Genomic DNA, 18,945 nt, shown 5'->3' with positions numbered 1-18,945 from the left:
GCAAGTCCCCCCTAGTTCTGTTAGTCCCGGAAGACATTTCTGTAAACAGTTTAACCCCTTCTCAAGCCAATTAACAACGTGAATGAGATGACAAGTTTTCACAGCTAGCCTTGCAAAGCAGCCTGATGTCTCATTGACTGGCACAGTGCACACAGTGGCTCCAGGAGAAGGTGCCGGCAGACCTGAGGAGGCTCTGCTCCCACTCCTGTTGCATCCTTCGACAAATCCCCTGTGCCCTGGCTTCCTGGCCTGAGCCTGGGACTAAATATTTTTGCTCCCTCATGAAACTGTTGTTGGGATGAAATGGGATGAGATATGTTGAAATCTCATGGAAAGAGCTGCAGATTTGTAAAATCTTAGTTTGTAATTGTGGCTTCAGTTTATATAAATATATAATTGCAATTAAGTAACACAGTCAACCATAAACTTTACCTCTGAATCAGAGCACGGGCTAGGACCCACAAATTCCACACAGTGATTACAAAATATCTAATGAACTTCATCTAATACACAAACGTTAAGTAATTTACTAAATGTCTGACAACGTAAGAATAGGATTAGGAGGGGTCCTGGCAGAAATTCCAGTGGCTTTGCCTCCTTCTCAGCTCCCCATCGCTTCAGAGATAAAGATTATGGTTTCTAGGGTAACTAGACACACACACACACAAAAAAAGGACACATTGTCTAATTTGGTTTCCGGAGACTGTCAGAGCATTGTCGAGCCAGAAGCATAGCCTAAACATGATTATGAAAGAGATTTGTAATTTATTTAACCACTCATTTTAATTCGCAGTCATGCCTTATGTACATTTTTAGTTTTAAGGGTAATTCTCATATTTAAATGGACAGTTTCTAACAAATAGTGACACTTCAAAATCCACAGACCATTATTAAAGACACATAGAGGACAGATGGTCCTGTTGTGTATGTGCATATGTTACCACCGAGGGAGTTTGTACTTTGCTTCATGCCACACCCCCACAAAAATGTAAAGATTTGAATAAACATGTAGTTTTCCTATTATATTTATGTTTCTGTATGGTTTATGTGCATACACATACACAGATGATAGACCAGATTATCATTTCAGATCACAGCCTTTCACACTGCGGAGGGAGTAAATTATGCAGGTCTTACAGAGGTGTAAGGGCCAAAAGTGATGATATGCCGGTAAAGCAGGGGACTAGTGATCCTTTAAAACAAAAGTGACTTAAACCTGTCTAATTCGGTATTTGCTAGCCAAGGGCATGGGCACACGTATGCGCTCCCACATGGACACTTGAGCTGCCTCTTTGTGACAGAGCTCCACTCCATTTTCTTTGAGACCAGAAGGAGAAGACACCATGCTGCTGCTGCCAAGCCCGCAGGGTGCTGCCACCTCCTACCTTCAGGCACACCAACCGTTCTTCACCGACGTGGACACTCCTGCCCTCTTCTCTCTGCACTTCCAAAGCTTTGTGTCATAGCATCTGAAGAAGCAGTGTGTCTCCACCTCTTCGGAATCTATCTTTTCCACTTAACAAGGTCTGGGTGACTCAGGGAAGGCATTCCTTCCTTCACCTTCAACAACGTTTAAGTCACTAATGCTGGGTCAGACAACTTCCACACAGTTATCCAGGACCTAAACGTGATGTTACTCGGACATCCTGGCTGGGACGATGGCAATATATTAAACCGCGCTCAGGAATGTTCCAGGTACTGGAGATCAACGGTTCTGCTAAACTGTTTCAGCGGTCACGGCATGTTTTTGGCCCATGCAAACTTGCACTCCTTTGGAGTATTCCTGAGCAGGGAGGAGCACTCCAGTGGCCACCCCAAGCAGCTTGTGTGCAGCCACCCTGTCTTACAAGGACAGGGGGCTGCTCGAAGAGTTCATGGCTGTTTCATACCAGCTGGCCTCGGTGCCAGAGACCGTTCCCAGGCACGTTCAATTTACTAGTATAGACAGAGCCTTTGAGACTTTCCCAGGTCAGGGCTGATCACCCAGGTGTGCTTCATGGAGCCACACTCAATGCTAATGAGCTGATTCCTTTCTAATAATTCAAGGCATTTAGTATTCATACTTACCGTGAATAGAGCCAATGCCTTGCAGGTGTCTAATTTTAAAGATTATCAGCTGTTTTAAATCTAAATGTAATTACCTATTTTAAATTCTCACCATAAATATCAGACCTCCAGTATAAGAAGTCTTCCACATTCAGAGCCAAGCAAAGAAGTTTGACTCCACGACCAGATAAAAGTCCTCCAATAAGTAACCTGACAAACTAGAATGACACCAGTGAGTCACTCTACAGCAGTCTGTTCATGCCCAGTGTTGCTGTAAGCATCTCAGGCCCTGGTGAAAGCCAAATAAAAAAAAAATCCAACCCAGGTTACCGTCCAGCAAAGAGCTTGCAATGAGCACTGTAACTGATTTAACCTTACCCTGTTCTGTGGGAAAGCTGATTTCTTCCAGCATCCTTCATATTTCAAGATTCTCCGAGATGTGTCCCACTCCCCCAGCCAAGATGGACTGCAAACACCTCAAACACAGGTTAACTGAGCAGTGCTGAGGCCTGAAAGTCACTTAATACTGTGGCCCTGACTCTTTGGGGCAAATAAACACCCCGAAGAAACTTCTGACTTTCAGGGGGCGGCTACATTAACAGAGCTAGATTAGATTTCAGAAAACTGAATTCTTGCAGAAAGCAATACTTCCTGCTACTGCCCTGCCTTTCTCCATCTCTGCTAAACAAGCACTACAATTTCATTTCCAGGGCCAGGAACCCAGGCGCTCAGTTACACAAGTCACGCTGTACAAGCTAGTGATGGCAAGTGAAGCATCATCATCCTCGCTGCACTCTGCTGTGACCTGTGGTCTCCTCCCTCTTTTACCTCCTCCTTCAGAGCTGTATAGGCAAAGGGGTGAGATGGTAGGTAATAAAACAAGCCAAGCAAAGAAGAAAGGCCCTGTTCCTTTGCTCCAAAGCAACGGATGCACACTTGAGGAAATCCCTCTACTAGGCAGGACAGCAGGTCAGTACTTAGCAGACCTGAGCAACTGAACCTCCAGGGTGTGCGCGTGAATGCCCCTGCATGATGTTATTTTAGACCTGGACAGTGGTCAGCAACACCTTAAGGCCAGAGAGGTGCTAAGCCAACATAGAAAACCAATAGCATTACAAAAAAAAAAAAAAAAAACCAAACAACACAAAACACCCACCACCCTGTATACACATAAAAATGTAAGTAAGTTTAAAAGATCAAAGAGTTTGGCTATATGTGTGAATTGTCTAGAACAACTAGAATGTTTTGCACACAACCAGCACTTTTTGCCTTGAAAATAATTAGGAAGGATTCGAGATGCCTAATTCCACTTCCAAGTTGTATCAGGCACTAGTTAAACTGTACTGCAAGCACCAACAAACTTGCATTTCCTGTTCTTAGTTTTGAGGCTCTCTAGTTTTAACTGCTGAACTTTGAGATAGAGATCATAGTAACAGCAGCAGAACAGAACAAAGGGAAGGGAAGTGCAACTGAAGCAGAAGCTTAAACCAAAGCAGTAAACTGCATTATGTCAATGTGCTTTTATTAAGAGAACATGAAAAGGACATTATAAGGGATTCAAAACATTGGGCGGGGGGGTGGGGAGGGAGGGCAGGAAGAGACAACACTTGAAATAAATGTTCCATGGAGAGAAAATCTCTAATAATTTATTGACCTTCAGTTTCACATTGTGAAAAAAAATGCAAGTTTTACAAAACCTTAAGATGTAGTAGCAAACAAAAAGACACAACATAAAAAGACACAACAGAAACAATTTTATTTCTTCACTTGCACAGTTTTCTTTTAGCACATGAACCACATCTTCAATAGCCAGGAAAGTGAACATTATTCTGCTCTAATCACTCTTATTCAGACAGGTGTCAGACCTAGAGAAAAAGGGCTGCACAATTATACCCGAAGAGGAAGGCTGTCCTTTGTTATATGTTTCTACAGCAACCAGCCTGCAAAATAAGAGGAACCTTCCCATCTTATGCCAGGGTTTTTGTGTGCACTCCGCTGTGAACTGCATTTGCTTCAAAGTGCGGGGTGTTTTGCAGGACTGGAATGGTCAAGTTGCTAGCCAGGATTCCCGCATCAATTCAAAGAGCAAGAGCCTAGCATATTCCCTGCAGAGCCAGAGGCCCACCCTGACTTCAGCTTCCTTCAGCCTACACACAGGAATTAATCGAGCACTTGAAAGCAGACCACAACTTTGGAAACAGCTGCAGAAAATTCATCCCACTTTCAGAAGCTGCATGGTGCTACAAAACAGATTTCATAAGCTAAGTAGTTAGATGCAGTGCAGCTTCACATCTGGACTCTAATCATCTTGACGGAGAAAACAGGTCTCGAACCTATATGCCCTTATTCTTACAAGGGGGCCCCTGGGGACCCGGTTCTTTGCTTCCATGTACCTCTGCAGTCACTAGTGCCTGGGGAAAGGACATGCAAAGCACAGGAAGTCTGATTTTATGGCTCCCTTCGCATTCCCAAGGAGTGATGCACAAGATGAAAGGCAACAGCAATTCAAGGCTGTTTGCTTGAACAGGGCAACCTGTGCAAGTACAGGGATACACAAAGGAGACCTACCCTATCTAAGACGTTTTCCTATTGCTTAAAAGCCATCTAACAGAAAAGAACCAATGGGGGGGGGGGGGGGGGGAGTCTGTGGATTCAAACACTTTTTTAATCTATCATTTCAAGAAATCAGTTTAACCAGAGGAACTATAATTGTTCACATCTAGCTGGGCCTCACACTTTAAAAAAACCTGCTAAAGCCTTTGCTAATTAATCAATGTTTTCTCAGTATTCACAGAACTCCAAATACTCTATTTCTGAAATGTAAGGGTCTACTCCAAACAGGAAGTCAAATGTAAGGCAGCACAGAAACTTCCAGTGACCAGTGTAAACATTCAGATGACAAAGCTTTCACAAATACAGCTACATCACTGTCACACAGAGAAAGGCAAGCATCACCAATGTGACTATTTTTGTTTTGCATGCATGCATGCAAGCTGTTTACTTATACCACAGCACACACCAACCACATTACTGAATGTGCCAGTTAAGTTGGGCTCCAGAAACATTTAGGAAAAAACACAATACAATACATGCTTCATGGCAGGATCTGGCAAAGAAAGCACCTGTGAAACATAAGCTTCTGAAATCCAGAAGAAAAAGAGTAGCTTTGTCTCTGTCTCAAGACCAGACTGATAAGAAACAAGTTTATTTGAAAATCAATGTTTGGTTACTCAGGATTGTATCTGACGCTTCTGAGCAACCGAGTGTCCAAAGACACACCTGGCTAAGGAAAATAAAAGGCAGCAGAGTTTGAGGGTTATTTTTACAATTAAGAGGTTTGAAGTTAATTTTCTATCCCCATAAGAAGTTTGCTAGAGCACTTGGGTCTTTGACATCTGGCCACTCAGATGATCATCTGAAATCCAGATGGATGAGGCAATCCAGTCAGTGCAAAATTGCTGCTCTTCCTTTTTTTTTTTTTTTCTTTTTTTTTTGTCGGTTTTTTTTGTTGCTTTTAAGACTTCATCACCAACCTATCTTGAGGTTTTTTGTTTTTATTCTTGAATCACCATACTCCACTCATTCAGGTCAATGTGGCTATATTGTAGGTACCCCTCCTCCAACCCAATAAATAAATAAATAGCTTTGGAGAATGACTTCATCTGGGCTTGGTATCCAGAAGCTCTTCCACAGTATTTGCGTTGCAATCAGGAAGCTGCACAAAGAGAGAGCTGCAAGAGATTTTGGCTATTTCCAGTTTAGAAACTGAAAGGCATGACCAACAAATGAAATGTAGCAAGGACACCATCTACAAGACACACCACATGCAACCTGTGGAGCTCGTGGCCTGAGAAAGTGACCTCCATGGCTTCTTCCTTTAGTATGTGTGTAATTTAAGATCCTGTCTTGTAATCCTTCCATTTCCGACCGGGAAGCCACCTCTCCCTCCCACCTCCAACTGTTACCCAACAGTTTCTTTGTGCAGCAGAGCAAGTCAGCAATCACAAAATGTGCAAAACATACAACAATTCACACAAGCCCTTGCAACATGAAGACAATTGCAGGCATTGTTTCAGCATGCAAGCACTGAACAATAAATAACTGTATCTACAACAAGTAACATAAAAGGAATGGGACAGTTTGAATGACTTATAAATACAGGGAGGAAAGGGAACAAGGAGCATTTGGGGGGTGTCATTCGTTCCCCACTGTTGTAAAAACTTTTCACCACTGGGCTGTTCCTTATCGAGCGGAATGTCACTCACTGCACACAGGACAATGCAATGTGGCATCTAAGAGATGTTGTAGGCACTGCCCACAGACAAGCACACTCTGGTTAGCAGAGTTCATCAGCAATGCCGCTGTATCTTCATTCACAACAGCATCTCACTGTTTCAGACCTGGCCTGCTTCCCCCGCAGCTGGCGCTGGCACTTCAAACCACCACAAAGAGAAGTGACAACCATTTCAAATTTCACATACAAACAGCGGAGTCCATGGAAATCAAGTGCTGTGTGCTGTACAGCTCAGAGAAGTTCTGTCTCTTCTTCTTCTCCTTTGACAGACTGATGAATATTGGCATTAATCCACAATTGCTAGCACAAGGACTAGATCATAGGTTCATCCATTCATATTTAAACCATGTGCTGAAGCACTGAAGACAGTCTTTTTTCCTCCCATTCCTTCATGTCTAGGTTAGATAATTTACAAGGTGCGGATGACTTTCTTCAAATGCAAGAGACGCTGAATGATTTTTCTTCATTAAAACCATTTCTCCAGATCTGAGGTTCCAATTCTCTTCTCCAAATAAAGGAGTAAACTAAAAGCATGGAAAGGGTGGGGAGGGGGAGAAAAAAAATAAAAGACTTAAAGGGGTTTGCTCAGACAATGTATCATAAGGTTTTTGTTGGATATCAAGGAAAATCTAAAAGCTACGCTCAGGATACAAACCAGTTGATAGGCTTCCCCGCCCCCCGCCCCCTCCCACCTCAGTGTTCCTGTGTGATAGCCAACTACTGATAAATAAGTCAGCCAAGAATATAATTATTTAGGGTCAGATTCTGCCTTTATTATTCTACTAGCCTTACTCTGCAAACCATCCTCCTGACCCCAGAAAGACTGTTTAATCTTTTCGCTATAAATTCAGTCATTTGAAACCTAAATCAAACTGACTCGATATGGTCCAACATGATGGGCTCTGCATCCTGTGTACTTCAACATTTCTATGTTCCCTGAAAATCTTAAAGCTTTGTGGATTTGTTTTAAGTGAACATAATCTTGTGCAACTTCTCTTCCACAAACACCCACATGAACACTTAGTGCAAAGAGTTTTTTCTATCACTGGGCCAAGGCAAACCTGGTTGGAGTAAAGCAGAAGAGGAGGTGAAGGTGGCTCATCCCAATGCCTCTGTTCACCATGAAGAATTCTCAATTGAATTTATTCACAGTATAGAAAGGAACATATAATCCCCTTACTTAAAACATATCTGCTATTCATTAGAGCAGAAGTCTGCCTCATTTCTTTTCATACAGCAATGTACCATGCATCAATAATTCCATCCCGGAGTCCTTTATAAAAATTGATTATTCAATGAGAAATTCAGCCTTTGGATGCTGAGATTGTGCTTTGCTTTTTCACTATGAAGCTGTAGTAAAATGCCAGCTTCCAAACCATCATCAGCTCGTCACAGTTATTTCTGACAGCACTGCTAGAATTTTAGGAGGCAAATCCTACATCATTACAATGCAAAGGAGCTCCAGTGAACTCACAGTTCATTTGAACACACCACATCTCTCTCAAGCTGTGATGTCCAAGAACAGCAGGGAACACTCACAGGAAACACCACAGCCTATATAACACCCCAGATCATCAAGCCTCTTTGCAACTGTGGGCTTGAAACACACTATCTTCATTATGTCTAAAAAAAGGTCTCTGCACTTAGTGTTGATTTCTAGACATTCTTCAGCATAGTGTGCCACTATTCCCACTGAAACACACTATCAACACTGAAGCCAAAACAATGTTCCCTGTCATGGGATGAACTTTAAAAAAAAATTATGAACAATTCCAAAATGGAGAGGAAAAAAGAAGAATCCACAACCTACTCAAAAGCCCCAAGTTTGAGGAATGGGACAAAGCAGACTGAAGTCTTCCTAAAAGCTGTCAGACTGGGGCCACACAGCGCCATGAAAACAGAGGGTAATCAGAAGTAATTTCCTTTTTGTCCCGCCCACCCACTGACAAAGCAGCAGGAGTCAGCAGGAAAAAACCCTACTTGCTGGATGAGCACAGAGCATTGGAGAGATTTCAGTCTACGGCTGCATTCAGCCAGTTATGTGTTAGTTAAGCCAGTTATCTTGCATGTTGCTGAAGATAAAATAATGGCTTTTAACAAGATATGGCAGAGCAAAGGAAAGCTTTTTGCACCGTTATATTCCGAGGACTCTTTTTCAAAAGTAAAACACTCCCTCTCATGTACTGTAAACTTCAAAACAATTAAGTCAGTCTCAGAAGAATAAGTCAATATTTTTCTTGGCATAGACCCTAGTCTGGGCATTCAATACTGCTGCTCTGATAACACTGAGAACTGCTGAAAGTCAGTTATAACAGAAATTAACTGAAGATGTCAAGACATTTTTCCCAACTAGGGAGGAAGCCACCACACAGAAATCAGGACTTCCATCTGCTGGCTGTTGGGGGCTGTGATTACTCCCAGCACCCAGGAGCTGGTTAAGTATCAAGGGTTTGCCCTGCCTTCCCAAGAGTAAGTCTGGGAAAAACAAAGCAAGGAGAAGAGTAAGGGCAGTGTCTTCAAGACAAACAACCACCTGAGACAAGAGCAGCTGACAGCACAACACAGCCCAATTTCACACTAGTTTTCCACGCTGACCTGTTGCTTTGCACAGGCCCAACCTCATATTCTTTACTCAATCAAAGCTCCCAGTCAACTGAAAGACAACTACGAGATGAATCCTCAGTGTACCACAGGGAAAGGAATTTCACAACTACCCTACATTTCTAGGTATATACTTCTATCTACTCTGCTTCAAAGAATTTGGGTTTCGTGTTTGCTGCAAAAGTTAGGCAAATGTCTCCAGCTGCAAAAGACACCAAAAAACACAGAAGAACCTAGGGAAGTCTTCATACACAAGCTGTTCTTCCTATTTTCTGGAGAACCTCCATCAGTCCAGACTTCTAGGTAACTTAGATGCAAAGGCAGAGCTGGTTTAATTACTGCAACTGTATTTATTTGCCTTGTTCCTTCCAACCCACCTGCCTTCATGGTTACACTACGCACTGTTCAAATCCCAAAAGAAACTACCACTCACAGAGTATGGATTACTTAGGCTTAAGCACACCACTGTATTTGTTTGGTCAGCTGGTGGTAACTGTGATTCTGTACTAAAGTCTCAAGGGGGGAGAGAGGAAAAAAAACAACACAACACTTAGGGGAGTCTGCCAGATTTGTTGCAAAATACACAGATTAATAGTTCTGGAAAATGTCTGTAACTTGTTTTAAGTGACGTAACTCTAGAAAAGATAAAAATAAGGAAGAATTAGTAATAGCTGAAGTAACAGCGAGTAGTTAGCATGGAGGTTTGAAAAATAATATGTGTATGTACCCAGATTTTTTAGTGGTTTTTTTCAGGAAACTATTCTCCCTTCCTCCTAAAAATCAGAAATTCACAACAACCAAAACAAGCAAAGCCAAATTCAGACTTGCTTGTGAGAAGATACAATGCTGAAGTTGCACCTGGTAAGAGCTTGGCCCATTATGTATAATTAAATTGTTTTGGAACAGTGTGTGCTATAGACTGGTAATTATTTCAGCCAGCAATATTAATTATATGCCTTCCCAACACTATATCTAGTCCAACATATATAACCATAACTATTTTGAAAAAATCTGTATTTTAAAGTGTATCAGCTGAGCAAATGCAACCTTAGTCCATGCAGGTGCAACCATGCTGTCTAGGTGAGATGTGAAATTAGGCCTGAAGTGCCTGTAAAACACCTTTCATAAGACAGCAAGTTTCCCCAAAGGCTGTCTGCATGGAAAAGGCATGCTGTCTGCCTGGAAATTCAAGTGAATTCACTATCAGGCTTCAGACCAGAATTTACAGTATCTTTTTTGGGCACTGTTACTGGATACATGGAGTGACCTGGCCTCTGCCATCAGGAAAACAGCACCAAAGCCTTGTTTAGCGTGCGCTTAGTATCTAAACGCAGAGCAGGATTCAATTTCCAAATTATCTGCATTTCCGCACAAGTAAAGGACTGAGCAAAAATAAGACTTTCAACATCTAAATCATGCAGGAAAAGGCCCTGTAAAGACAAGCGGCTGCAAGATACGTGGCAAACTACTTCCAGCCTTTGACTTTGTCACAGACGTGGTGCCTGGCTTACAACAGCCTGTGAATATGTATGTCTCAGTTGCTCCAGCTATAAAATTGGATTGAATATACTCACCCTCCTCAGAGCTGCTGCTGAAAAGCTTTGTGAAAAGCATTATTACAGTGGAACTCAAAGGTGCTATTTCTTACCTGACAATTTGTAATTGCAACATACACACAATTATGAGGGGAGGTGCTTCCATGTGCTGACAAACGCCGTGGGAATTAACGAATACGGCACAGTTGTTATGCTGTTCCATACATCTAACGTGGGATCGTAGCAGTCCAATGTTTTGCACCTCTGAATACCAAAGTAGCCTCCAACCACGTACAATTTGTTTCCAGATGCCACTGCGTGGCAGCTCATTCGCTTAGCTGTCACATCTCCCACCTTAGTCCACTGGTATGTCTCACTGTTGAATTTATAAGCGGAGCACGCAGAGAATTCGGTATCTCCGCCCATAATAAAAATCTGGTTACCCAAAACAGCTGCAGCTGTGTAGCGCCAGGGCTGGGGACAGGTGGCTGGTACTGTCCATCTGTTTTCGCACTGATCGTAGCACTGAACTTTGGGCAGCTTGTCATGGCTAACACTGGTACCTCCAAAAGCAAACAGCTTAAGCTTTGCGCTGACTACAGCTGCATTGCTTACTCCCTCTCGCAGTGGAGCAACCATTGTCCATTTGTTGGTCACAGGGTCATATTGTTCTACTTGCTTTAAGGATACTGAAGGGGAAGCTGGAAGGCAACCAGTTGCTGCGGTGTGTCCTCCTACTACATACAAACAGTGCTTAAGTTCAGCAGAGCCGTGCCCAAACCTAGCTACCAGCATGGGAGCAGCCTTCGACCACTCCTCGTGAAGGGTGTCATACACCCACACGTCTTTGGAGACTCCATTTTCTGACCCTCGTCCCCCGGTAATATACACTTTGCAGCCTATGGCACAAGCGCTGAACTCTTTCCGTGGACTTGGTATGTCGGCCTTTGGAATGATCTCCTTTGCCTTTTGGTCCACCAGGTACAGCTTGTCACACATAAAGGTTTGGCCACCCAAAAGAAAAAGCGAGTGGCCAGTTTTACGGGGTCTGGCACACAAACTAGTGACCACTCCATCGTTCTGTAGGATCTTCAACTTGCATCTTATCGATTCTTCTACGATCTCTTTGCTTTTCCTTTGCTTGGTGATAAGTTCTTCCATGGCCACATTCTCCATAAGGTATATGGCTGGCAAGAGGGCCAATCTCACCGTCTGCAATAGCTCGGGCAGATAACAGTGACGCTTACTCAGGTCATAGCTGACCCAGTTGATAGCTGATTCATATACTAGCCTTTCATCTTCAGTTTCTAATTCTTCACTGGAAAGGAGCTGCACTACCATGTCTTTCGGCAGCTGGAGGAAGTCTTCGCTTTTACTGATACTTTGGAAGTTGCTAAGGCACATCCTCCAAGAGAGTTCATACAGCTTGGTGCACTGGTGAGCATCTGACAGCAGCAGCATGCCGAGACAGTTGGTGGGATGAAGGTTTTTCTCCAGAAATTCTGCGCAAGCATCCCGAATGTCCTGAAACTCCAGCATGTCGCCGGCCTCCAGCAGCGACTCTGCATTCTCCTCATTGATGATAACCCTGGAGGAATACGCATAGTCCAGAAGAAGCTCCAAGACTTCTGGGTGGATCGAATTATGAAAGTTGACTTCACTGTCCTGGCTCTCCTTCAGTCCTCCGCTGAACATTGCTTCGAAATAGCGGCTACAAGCAGCTAGAACAGCTCTGTGGCAGGGGAATGACCTGTTCCCAGCATGGAGAAGTACATCTGTAAAGAGACGCTGCTGACGCAGAAGGTTCAGGTGAGTAAGGACACTATCAGCATAGGATGACTTGTGGAACAAGTATATGTTTATGGAGCCAGTACTGGCCCTAGATTTGCGATTTTCATGCATGCTGACTGACATTTTCTTTCACACCTATAAACAAAGAAAAAAAATTAGTAAGATTAATGAGACAGTTAAAGTCATTATCATGTTTACATACCAAAAAGTGTATCTATTATTCACTATAAGATGGGAAAAAAAGCCTTAATTTATAGATGAGTGGACAAAGAATTGCATCTACGTTTGGCATATGTTTATTTTTTTGTAAGATGAGTTTCATAAATGACATACACTAAATTTGTTGCCCAAGAGCAGGTTTATCTTGGGAAACTTGATCTCCAACTTTCATAGCAATACAGTAAGCAAGTAAGTCAGAGGAGAAAGAAAAGGAACCAGGACTGATTTTCTCACCCTTCCCCAACCTAAACCAGCTGATTCATTACATATGCACACAGGCACATGCTTGAAACATTCTCCTGTACTGAATCATAGCAGGAAGAGCTACCAGACAGAATACCTAAGGAATGTCAAAAGCTGCACGGGTACAAAAACCTACTTATCCTATTAGAAAGCTTCCCTTTGGCATGATGATTCCATATGCAACAGCAGAGAATGAAAAAAGGGAACTTTAAAACAAAAACCTAGCAACTATCATAAATTTACACTTGCAAAACCTTTAAAAAAATATCACAAGTGAATTTTAGAGATTACATCTTGAACTCCGCCAGCAGCCGCCTGTTATAGTGATACAGCATATACATGGGCAGAGTCAGCAGAATCATGTGTTTTGACTATCAACTGAAGTCACCTAGGCATCGCCTCTGAAGCTACCTGGAGAGTCAAGTACTCAGAGAATAAGTCATTGGTTCATTCCGAGGTTTGGCAGAGACAAAAAACACAACAGATATCCTATCTTACCCTATTCCTAACAAACACAATGCTGTTCGGTCCCTCTTTGGAGGTTAATGTTACTGTTATCTGCCATGATATGCAGGTCTATGTATGGTTACAGCAGCAGGTTCCCAGATTTAATTGAGAGTCATGTCAATGGAAGGAGTATAGGGAAAGGGAGGGATGCTGACAGCTGTATAAAGCGAATGGCCAAAAAGCCACAGTGCAAGTAATAGGAGATGAAGCATACAGAGCCTAGTGCAAGCTGTAGCTGTGACTGCTACTGTAATAATCGTACTTCTCTCTCTCCAAACTGCAGAGAAAGCTTGGAGAAAGAAGAGAACTTCCCTAATTACTATGCTATTCACATGCCCAGAGTCCCCTTTACCGTACCTTCAGATAAGGAACAAGGCAAACACCTACCTGGGAAGCACCCAATGCTCAAAGTCACAGCATGACCTGGGGCCACTTGTGTAGGTTTTTAATGTGGATATACCTCCCTCTCTCACAGACTTTAACATATTCATATTACTAAGCATGTTTAAGCAGTACAGAACTGTACAATTCTATTCCCACATTTCATGCTTCAAGATGACACAAGAGTTTTACAAGCCTCAAAAAAAGCCTTTTTAAATAAATGCATGTATTTTTCTAGATTCATATGACCAAAACCTTCAAGAAAATCAAAACCATGTACAATTAATTTGGGCAGTGGACTCAATTTCAGAACAACTGATTTGTGTAAACGGAATATACAACACCTGCAGATTAACTGCAGCATAGCCACTACCATCCTCCTCACTAGCTGTGCTAACGTACAGAATAATTGATTTGTCAGATCAAGCAGCAAGTTTGTGATACACCTTTCCTTTCAGTCACAGCAAAAAAGCCCCTCAAACCAACATCTATTAAAGAAAAAAGAGACAACCTACTGCAAAAGTACCATAGCCCATTTCCTTTAATCTGGAACATGACTTCCTGATGAAACTTAACCGGCATTGAAAAGAACAAGGAACACAGCTTAGTATACAGTGCTCAATCCAAAATCCTCCAAAACAGAGAGGAATCCTTCCCATAAGAGCCACAGGGCAGAGCATCTGTCTCACTCTACCATGCGAAAGTTTGGAAAGTTATTTTATCAATGCTCCCTAGACCAACCTATTAAATGCACTAACACTAACATAGAACAACTTAAGGAGGTTGGTACGTTTTCACAACACAAATCCTTTTAAAAGGAACATTAAATTACCTTTAATGCAATTGTATTGTCTAGCAAATAAAGACTCAGATGGCATTCAAGGATCCTGAGCACTAATCTGAGACTAAAATTACCCACTTAATCTATAGCCAAAAAGATTATACGGACCATATATATATGTATATACACATATGCACATAGCCAAAAAGATTATACTGACCACAGGCTGAAACCTGCTGGAACTGAAGGATTATAGATACGGTCATGGCCTGAAATACTAGTACATAAGCAGTTTGGAGACACAGATGGGAAGGTGAACCCTTTACTGGCAAAGCACCCCCTGCAAAATTTTAAAACTTTTCCAGGCACTTTACCATTTTAAATGCTATTATGATGCAGTGCAAAGCATTCAATGGATCTCTACAGACTGGCTTTCCTCATACTGAGGACTTACTCCTGCAAGGTTTCCTTGCCAGGGAGCAGGACAGGAGCTAAACACCCACTGATCAGAGACAATAGAGTCACCAGGATATGAAGATGCGTATTGGCCCCCTGCTCTCCATGCCAATTAAGTGAATGTGTAGACACCACACTCTAGGCATGTCAAGATCTCTGTGGAAAAACAGTTCCTCTCCTTTCCCCCCACATATAGGGGGAATTCAGAGTATACTGAAAACTTTCTTTTATCATGCACATGAAGTTCGGAAATAGGACAGGTAAAGTTCACGTCAGAAGCGTCACAAACGGGCGTTCAGATCTTGCGGTGGGCTCTGTACTCCTGCGAGGGCCACTTGCTCAGCATCATTCAGAATGAGCCCATAACCTCAACAGAATAGAGGCAAACATAAAAAACCCACCCTGCAATTATGCATATGTTGCAGGCTAGCGAGCTACAGACCATATGCAGAGGGGAGGGACAGATCACTGAGTGTTACCCAAGCCCACCCACAGCCATAGTACCGAACACCACTGTAAAGAAGAAAAATTATAAGAGCTGCTCTCAAACAGCTACTGAATAAGGCACTCAGCGTTTCACCCCACTAAAACAGAATACTTGGTCTTTCAGTAGGCAATGCCATTTCTTTAGAAGCACTTGCAGATTTCACATATGCTGGTTTTTAACTGTTCGAGTAACATTGCCTTTATCACCACAATGTCATCTATTGAGAAGAATTCAAAGTATGCCAATTCACATTTAAGATAAGCTAACATATTTCCCCAAACATAAAAAAGATACATATCTATACGATGCTTTTTCCTCCGCTGTGGTTGCTGAGATGAGTTCACACATGGCTTAGTCGAACAAACAGCCTTACAAGCAATTATCTTAATTTACTAACAGGCAGTGTTTCTGTAAACATGTCCTGTTGCAGCTTCTGACAACTAGTTCAGGCCAGAATCTTACAAGAATATTAAAATGTATAAATGACATCTCTGATTTCTCTATTTGGTGTTAGAAATTATGTAAGCCTCTAATACTTCAGCAGGGCTAATCTACAGTCAGTGAGCAAATGTTCATCTTGAATAATATGAGTCAACTCCCTTCAGGCAATTTTTCCTTAGAAATAATATATGGATGTAAAAGACAAGAAGTGGTCAGTAAATTACAGATATAGATTTTTATCTAGGAAGAGAGGTTGAACCAAGACTTTGATTTATAATTACACTTCAACAGGCTACTTGTCACAGCAATCAGTAGTAAACACTACTTTAAGACTAAGCGACAGACTCCCTGCCCTACTTCTTAACAGCTCGGCAGCATGCAGGTCTCAGCCTAAATCAAATGAAAAAATAAGTATTTTCGAATCACATCCCTGATATAGGGTCATTTTAATACGACTCCATAATTACATGGTGGTGGTTGTGTTTTTGTTTAGAACCAGTGAAACAGCTAGCTGAAGGAGAGGAAATCTGCTAAACGTCCCATCGATTTAACTAACACAGCTTTCAATTGCTAAATCTGCAGTGATACTATCAGTTTTGGAGAGCCAAATCCTGACCCTACCTAAAGTCCTCTAACACAAACTCAGTGGCTTCCTAGGAGCGAGATGGAAAGCAGAACATGCTGCTTGTGCTAGGAATGCACTACTGCTCGCCACATGCAGACAAAGAAACCCAACGCCAAATTCCCCCCAGTTCACTCCATCATCATAACGCCGAAACAACCCCATCTCTGAAAAGAAAGTTGCTGGGTTTCTTCCCAACCTGATAAAGAAACAGTATGAGAAGTTAAAACGCATTTGGTTTCCTTTACAGAGCAATAACCACGTGCAAAAGTTCCTGTACCAGCGCAGGGAAAGCAGTGTCGCGGCCAGCTCCGGGAGCAGCGAAGCGCTCGCTCATTCTCCTGCCCTGCCTCACGCCCACTGAGGGATGCTCCAGCCCCACCGGGGCCCCGAGGAGGAAGCTGAAGCCCACCGGGGAGACTAGCACCTTCCTAAGAGGAGCCGGCACTTTCCGAGGACAGCCGCATACTCAACAGCTACCGCGGGTGTCTACCCACCGGCCGAGCAGCGCCCCGCTGCCCGCAGAAGGGGCGATGGCCCCTGGCGCTCCAGGCAGAGCGGAGGACGGCCGGGCTCCGGCTGTGCCGGGCACCGGCAGGGCAGCGCGGCTCCAGCCGGAGCGGCACCGCAGCGCCGCGCGGCCGCGGACTTCGCCGCGCTGCCGGCAGCGCAGACCCATGCAGCGCCCTCTCCGAGCATGCGGCACCTCCGCCTCCCAGCTCGGCCGCCGCCACCCGGCTCGCCGCCGGGCGCACGGCAAGCCGGGCTGCCCCCCGCCGCTCCCCGGACCCGCGCTGCCCACCCGCCTCTCCACCGCGGCCGGCGCCGCAACAGGTCGGCGGGCACCCACTTACAGCAGCGGCTCCCCGGCGAGCGCGGACGTCCGTGTGCCTCCGCGGGCGGCGCAGCGCCGCGCATGGGAGAGGAGCGCGGCTGCCTGCTCGGCGCGGCGGTCCCGCGTAGAGGCGGCCGGGCAGGCTGCGCTGCCGGGAGCCGCGCAGCGCCGGGCGGAGCTGGTGCCGCTGGCGGGAGGCGGGCCGCGGAAGGAGGGCGGGAGGTAGGAAAGAGGGACGGAAGGAAGGGAAGAAGGCGGCGGCTGCTGCTGGCACCGCCGGCCGCAGCTCTGCCCCGGCGGCGGCGCGGAGAAGGGGTATATGGGCTGGGGGGCGGGGGGAGCGTTTATGCAAAGCGGGTGAGTGACGGGCGGGGGAGGGACGGGAGGACGCGGGCAGCGCTCTCACATGGGTTGCCGTCCCGGCCGGCGGCAGGGAAGGTGCAAAGGTGCCCCCGCGCCGCCCTGCCGGGGGCTGCAGGACGGGTGCCGCCGCGCCCTCCTGCCCGCGGGCCGCGCAGCGGGCGTCCCGCACGGGCCGAGCCGAGGCAGCGCGGTGGCCCCGCGGGTTTAGCCGGGCAGCCGCCCGCTGCGCGAGCTAGCGCCGAGCTGCGCGCTCCCGGCGCCTACACCCCGCGCCGTAAGGCGAGCGCTGCCGGCGGGGCGGCACTCCGCGGGGCCAGGCGGGTCTTCCGCGGGGGACCGAGCTGCCAGCACCCGCAGCGGTCGGAGTGACCGAGGGGGCGCGCTCCGCTTTGCAGACACCGAAATAACTGCACGGGGGCGGCAGAGCCGCGCGGAGAGCGCGCGTCGCTCCGCGCGGAGGGGGCCGCGGGCTGCGCTACCTCTGGCCCGCACGTCGTGCCCCGCCGACCGCGGCAGCTGCGGCGGTGGAGCCCGGGGAGGAGCGGAGGAAAGCAGCCGCTGGGGAGCCCCTCCGCAGCGCCCCGAGGAGCGCCCGGGAGGGCCCGGGGCGCCGGGCACCGCGGGGGACCGAGCACCGCTCCCGGGCGCTGCTCCTCCCCGCGGCCGCTCCTCGTGAGGCCTTCACAGAGCTGCCGCTTCGTAGCTGCGCACTGGAGTGCCACAGCGGCACAAAGCCTGGCTTTAATTATTTACCAGTTAACAAATTATGAGAAAAACGTACTTGTGCAAAAGGTCGATTTCAGAAATAAACATCTTCTAGACATAACAGCGGTGTTTACATAATGGTATTGTGCAGCTCTCTACAAGAAAAATACAGGCTACCACACTAAACATTGTAGGTATTGCCAACTTACCCTTTGCTAGTACTATTTAAAGCAACGGTATTAGTCTAAAGAGGCTTCAAGGAAGATAAGAACAATTGTTTTACTCCCACCAGCAGGAAACTCCTAGCTGCATATAATAGTTTGGAGAATTCATTCATTCCTCGTAATGAAATGTCACCCAAATTTCTCCTGTGAAAAAAAGCCCTGCAAGCAATTCATTAACATGCAGAGGGTGCTTGTATTCCTATTGCTGGACTCCAGAGTCTGCAGATAAGCACACAGTCAGCGTACAGCAGGACACATCTGAAATTCCAGAGAGCCTGGGGGCATACGCAAGCCTGGAGAGCATGGCTGAACAGGGAGCAGATGAAAGAGTAATTTGTTTCATAGATTATTTCTTTTTACAATATTGTTTGATTACGACATGAAGTATTGCAGATTGCAAGGTCTAAAAGTGCT

General features: G+C 45.2%; 1 protein-coding gene across 1 annotated transcript; it reads right to left on the bottom strand.

The window, feature by feature from the left end:
* Positions 1-4,672: 4,672 nt before the first annotated feature.
* On the bottom strand, positions 4,673-12,390 carry ENC1 (ectodermal-neural cortex 1). The gene is made up of 2 exons (XM_009807082.2): positions 10,590-12,390; positions 4,673-6,864 (listed from the first exon to the last, which is right to left on the bottom strand). The coding sequence occupies exon 1, from the start codon at positions 12,388-12,390 to the stop codon at positions 10,621-10,623; it is 1,770 nt and encodes a 589-aa protein (XP_009805384.1). The 3' UTR covers positions 4,673-6,864; positions 10,590-10,620.
* Positions 12,391-18,945: the final 6,555 nt, after the last annotated feature.

The sequence above is a fragment of the Gavia stellata genome, chromosome Z, assembly GCF_030936135.1.
Source record: "Gavia stellata isolate bGavSte3 chromosome Z, bGavSte3.hap2, whole genome shotgun sequence".
Lineage (NCBI taxonomy): Eukaryota > Metazoa > Chordata > Aves > Gaviiformes > Gaviidae > Gavia > Gavia stellata.
The sequence above is the reverse complement of the archived record's forward strand: the minus strand, read 5'-3'. Positions and strand labels throughout refer to the sequence as shown.

What these genes read in the sequence shown, in the direction of transcription:
- ENC1 (XM_009807082.2), bottom strand. Translation starts at nt 12,390, where the DNA reads ATGTCAGTCAGCATGCATGAAAATCGCAAATCTAGGGCCAGTACTGGC.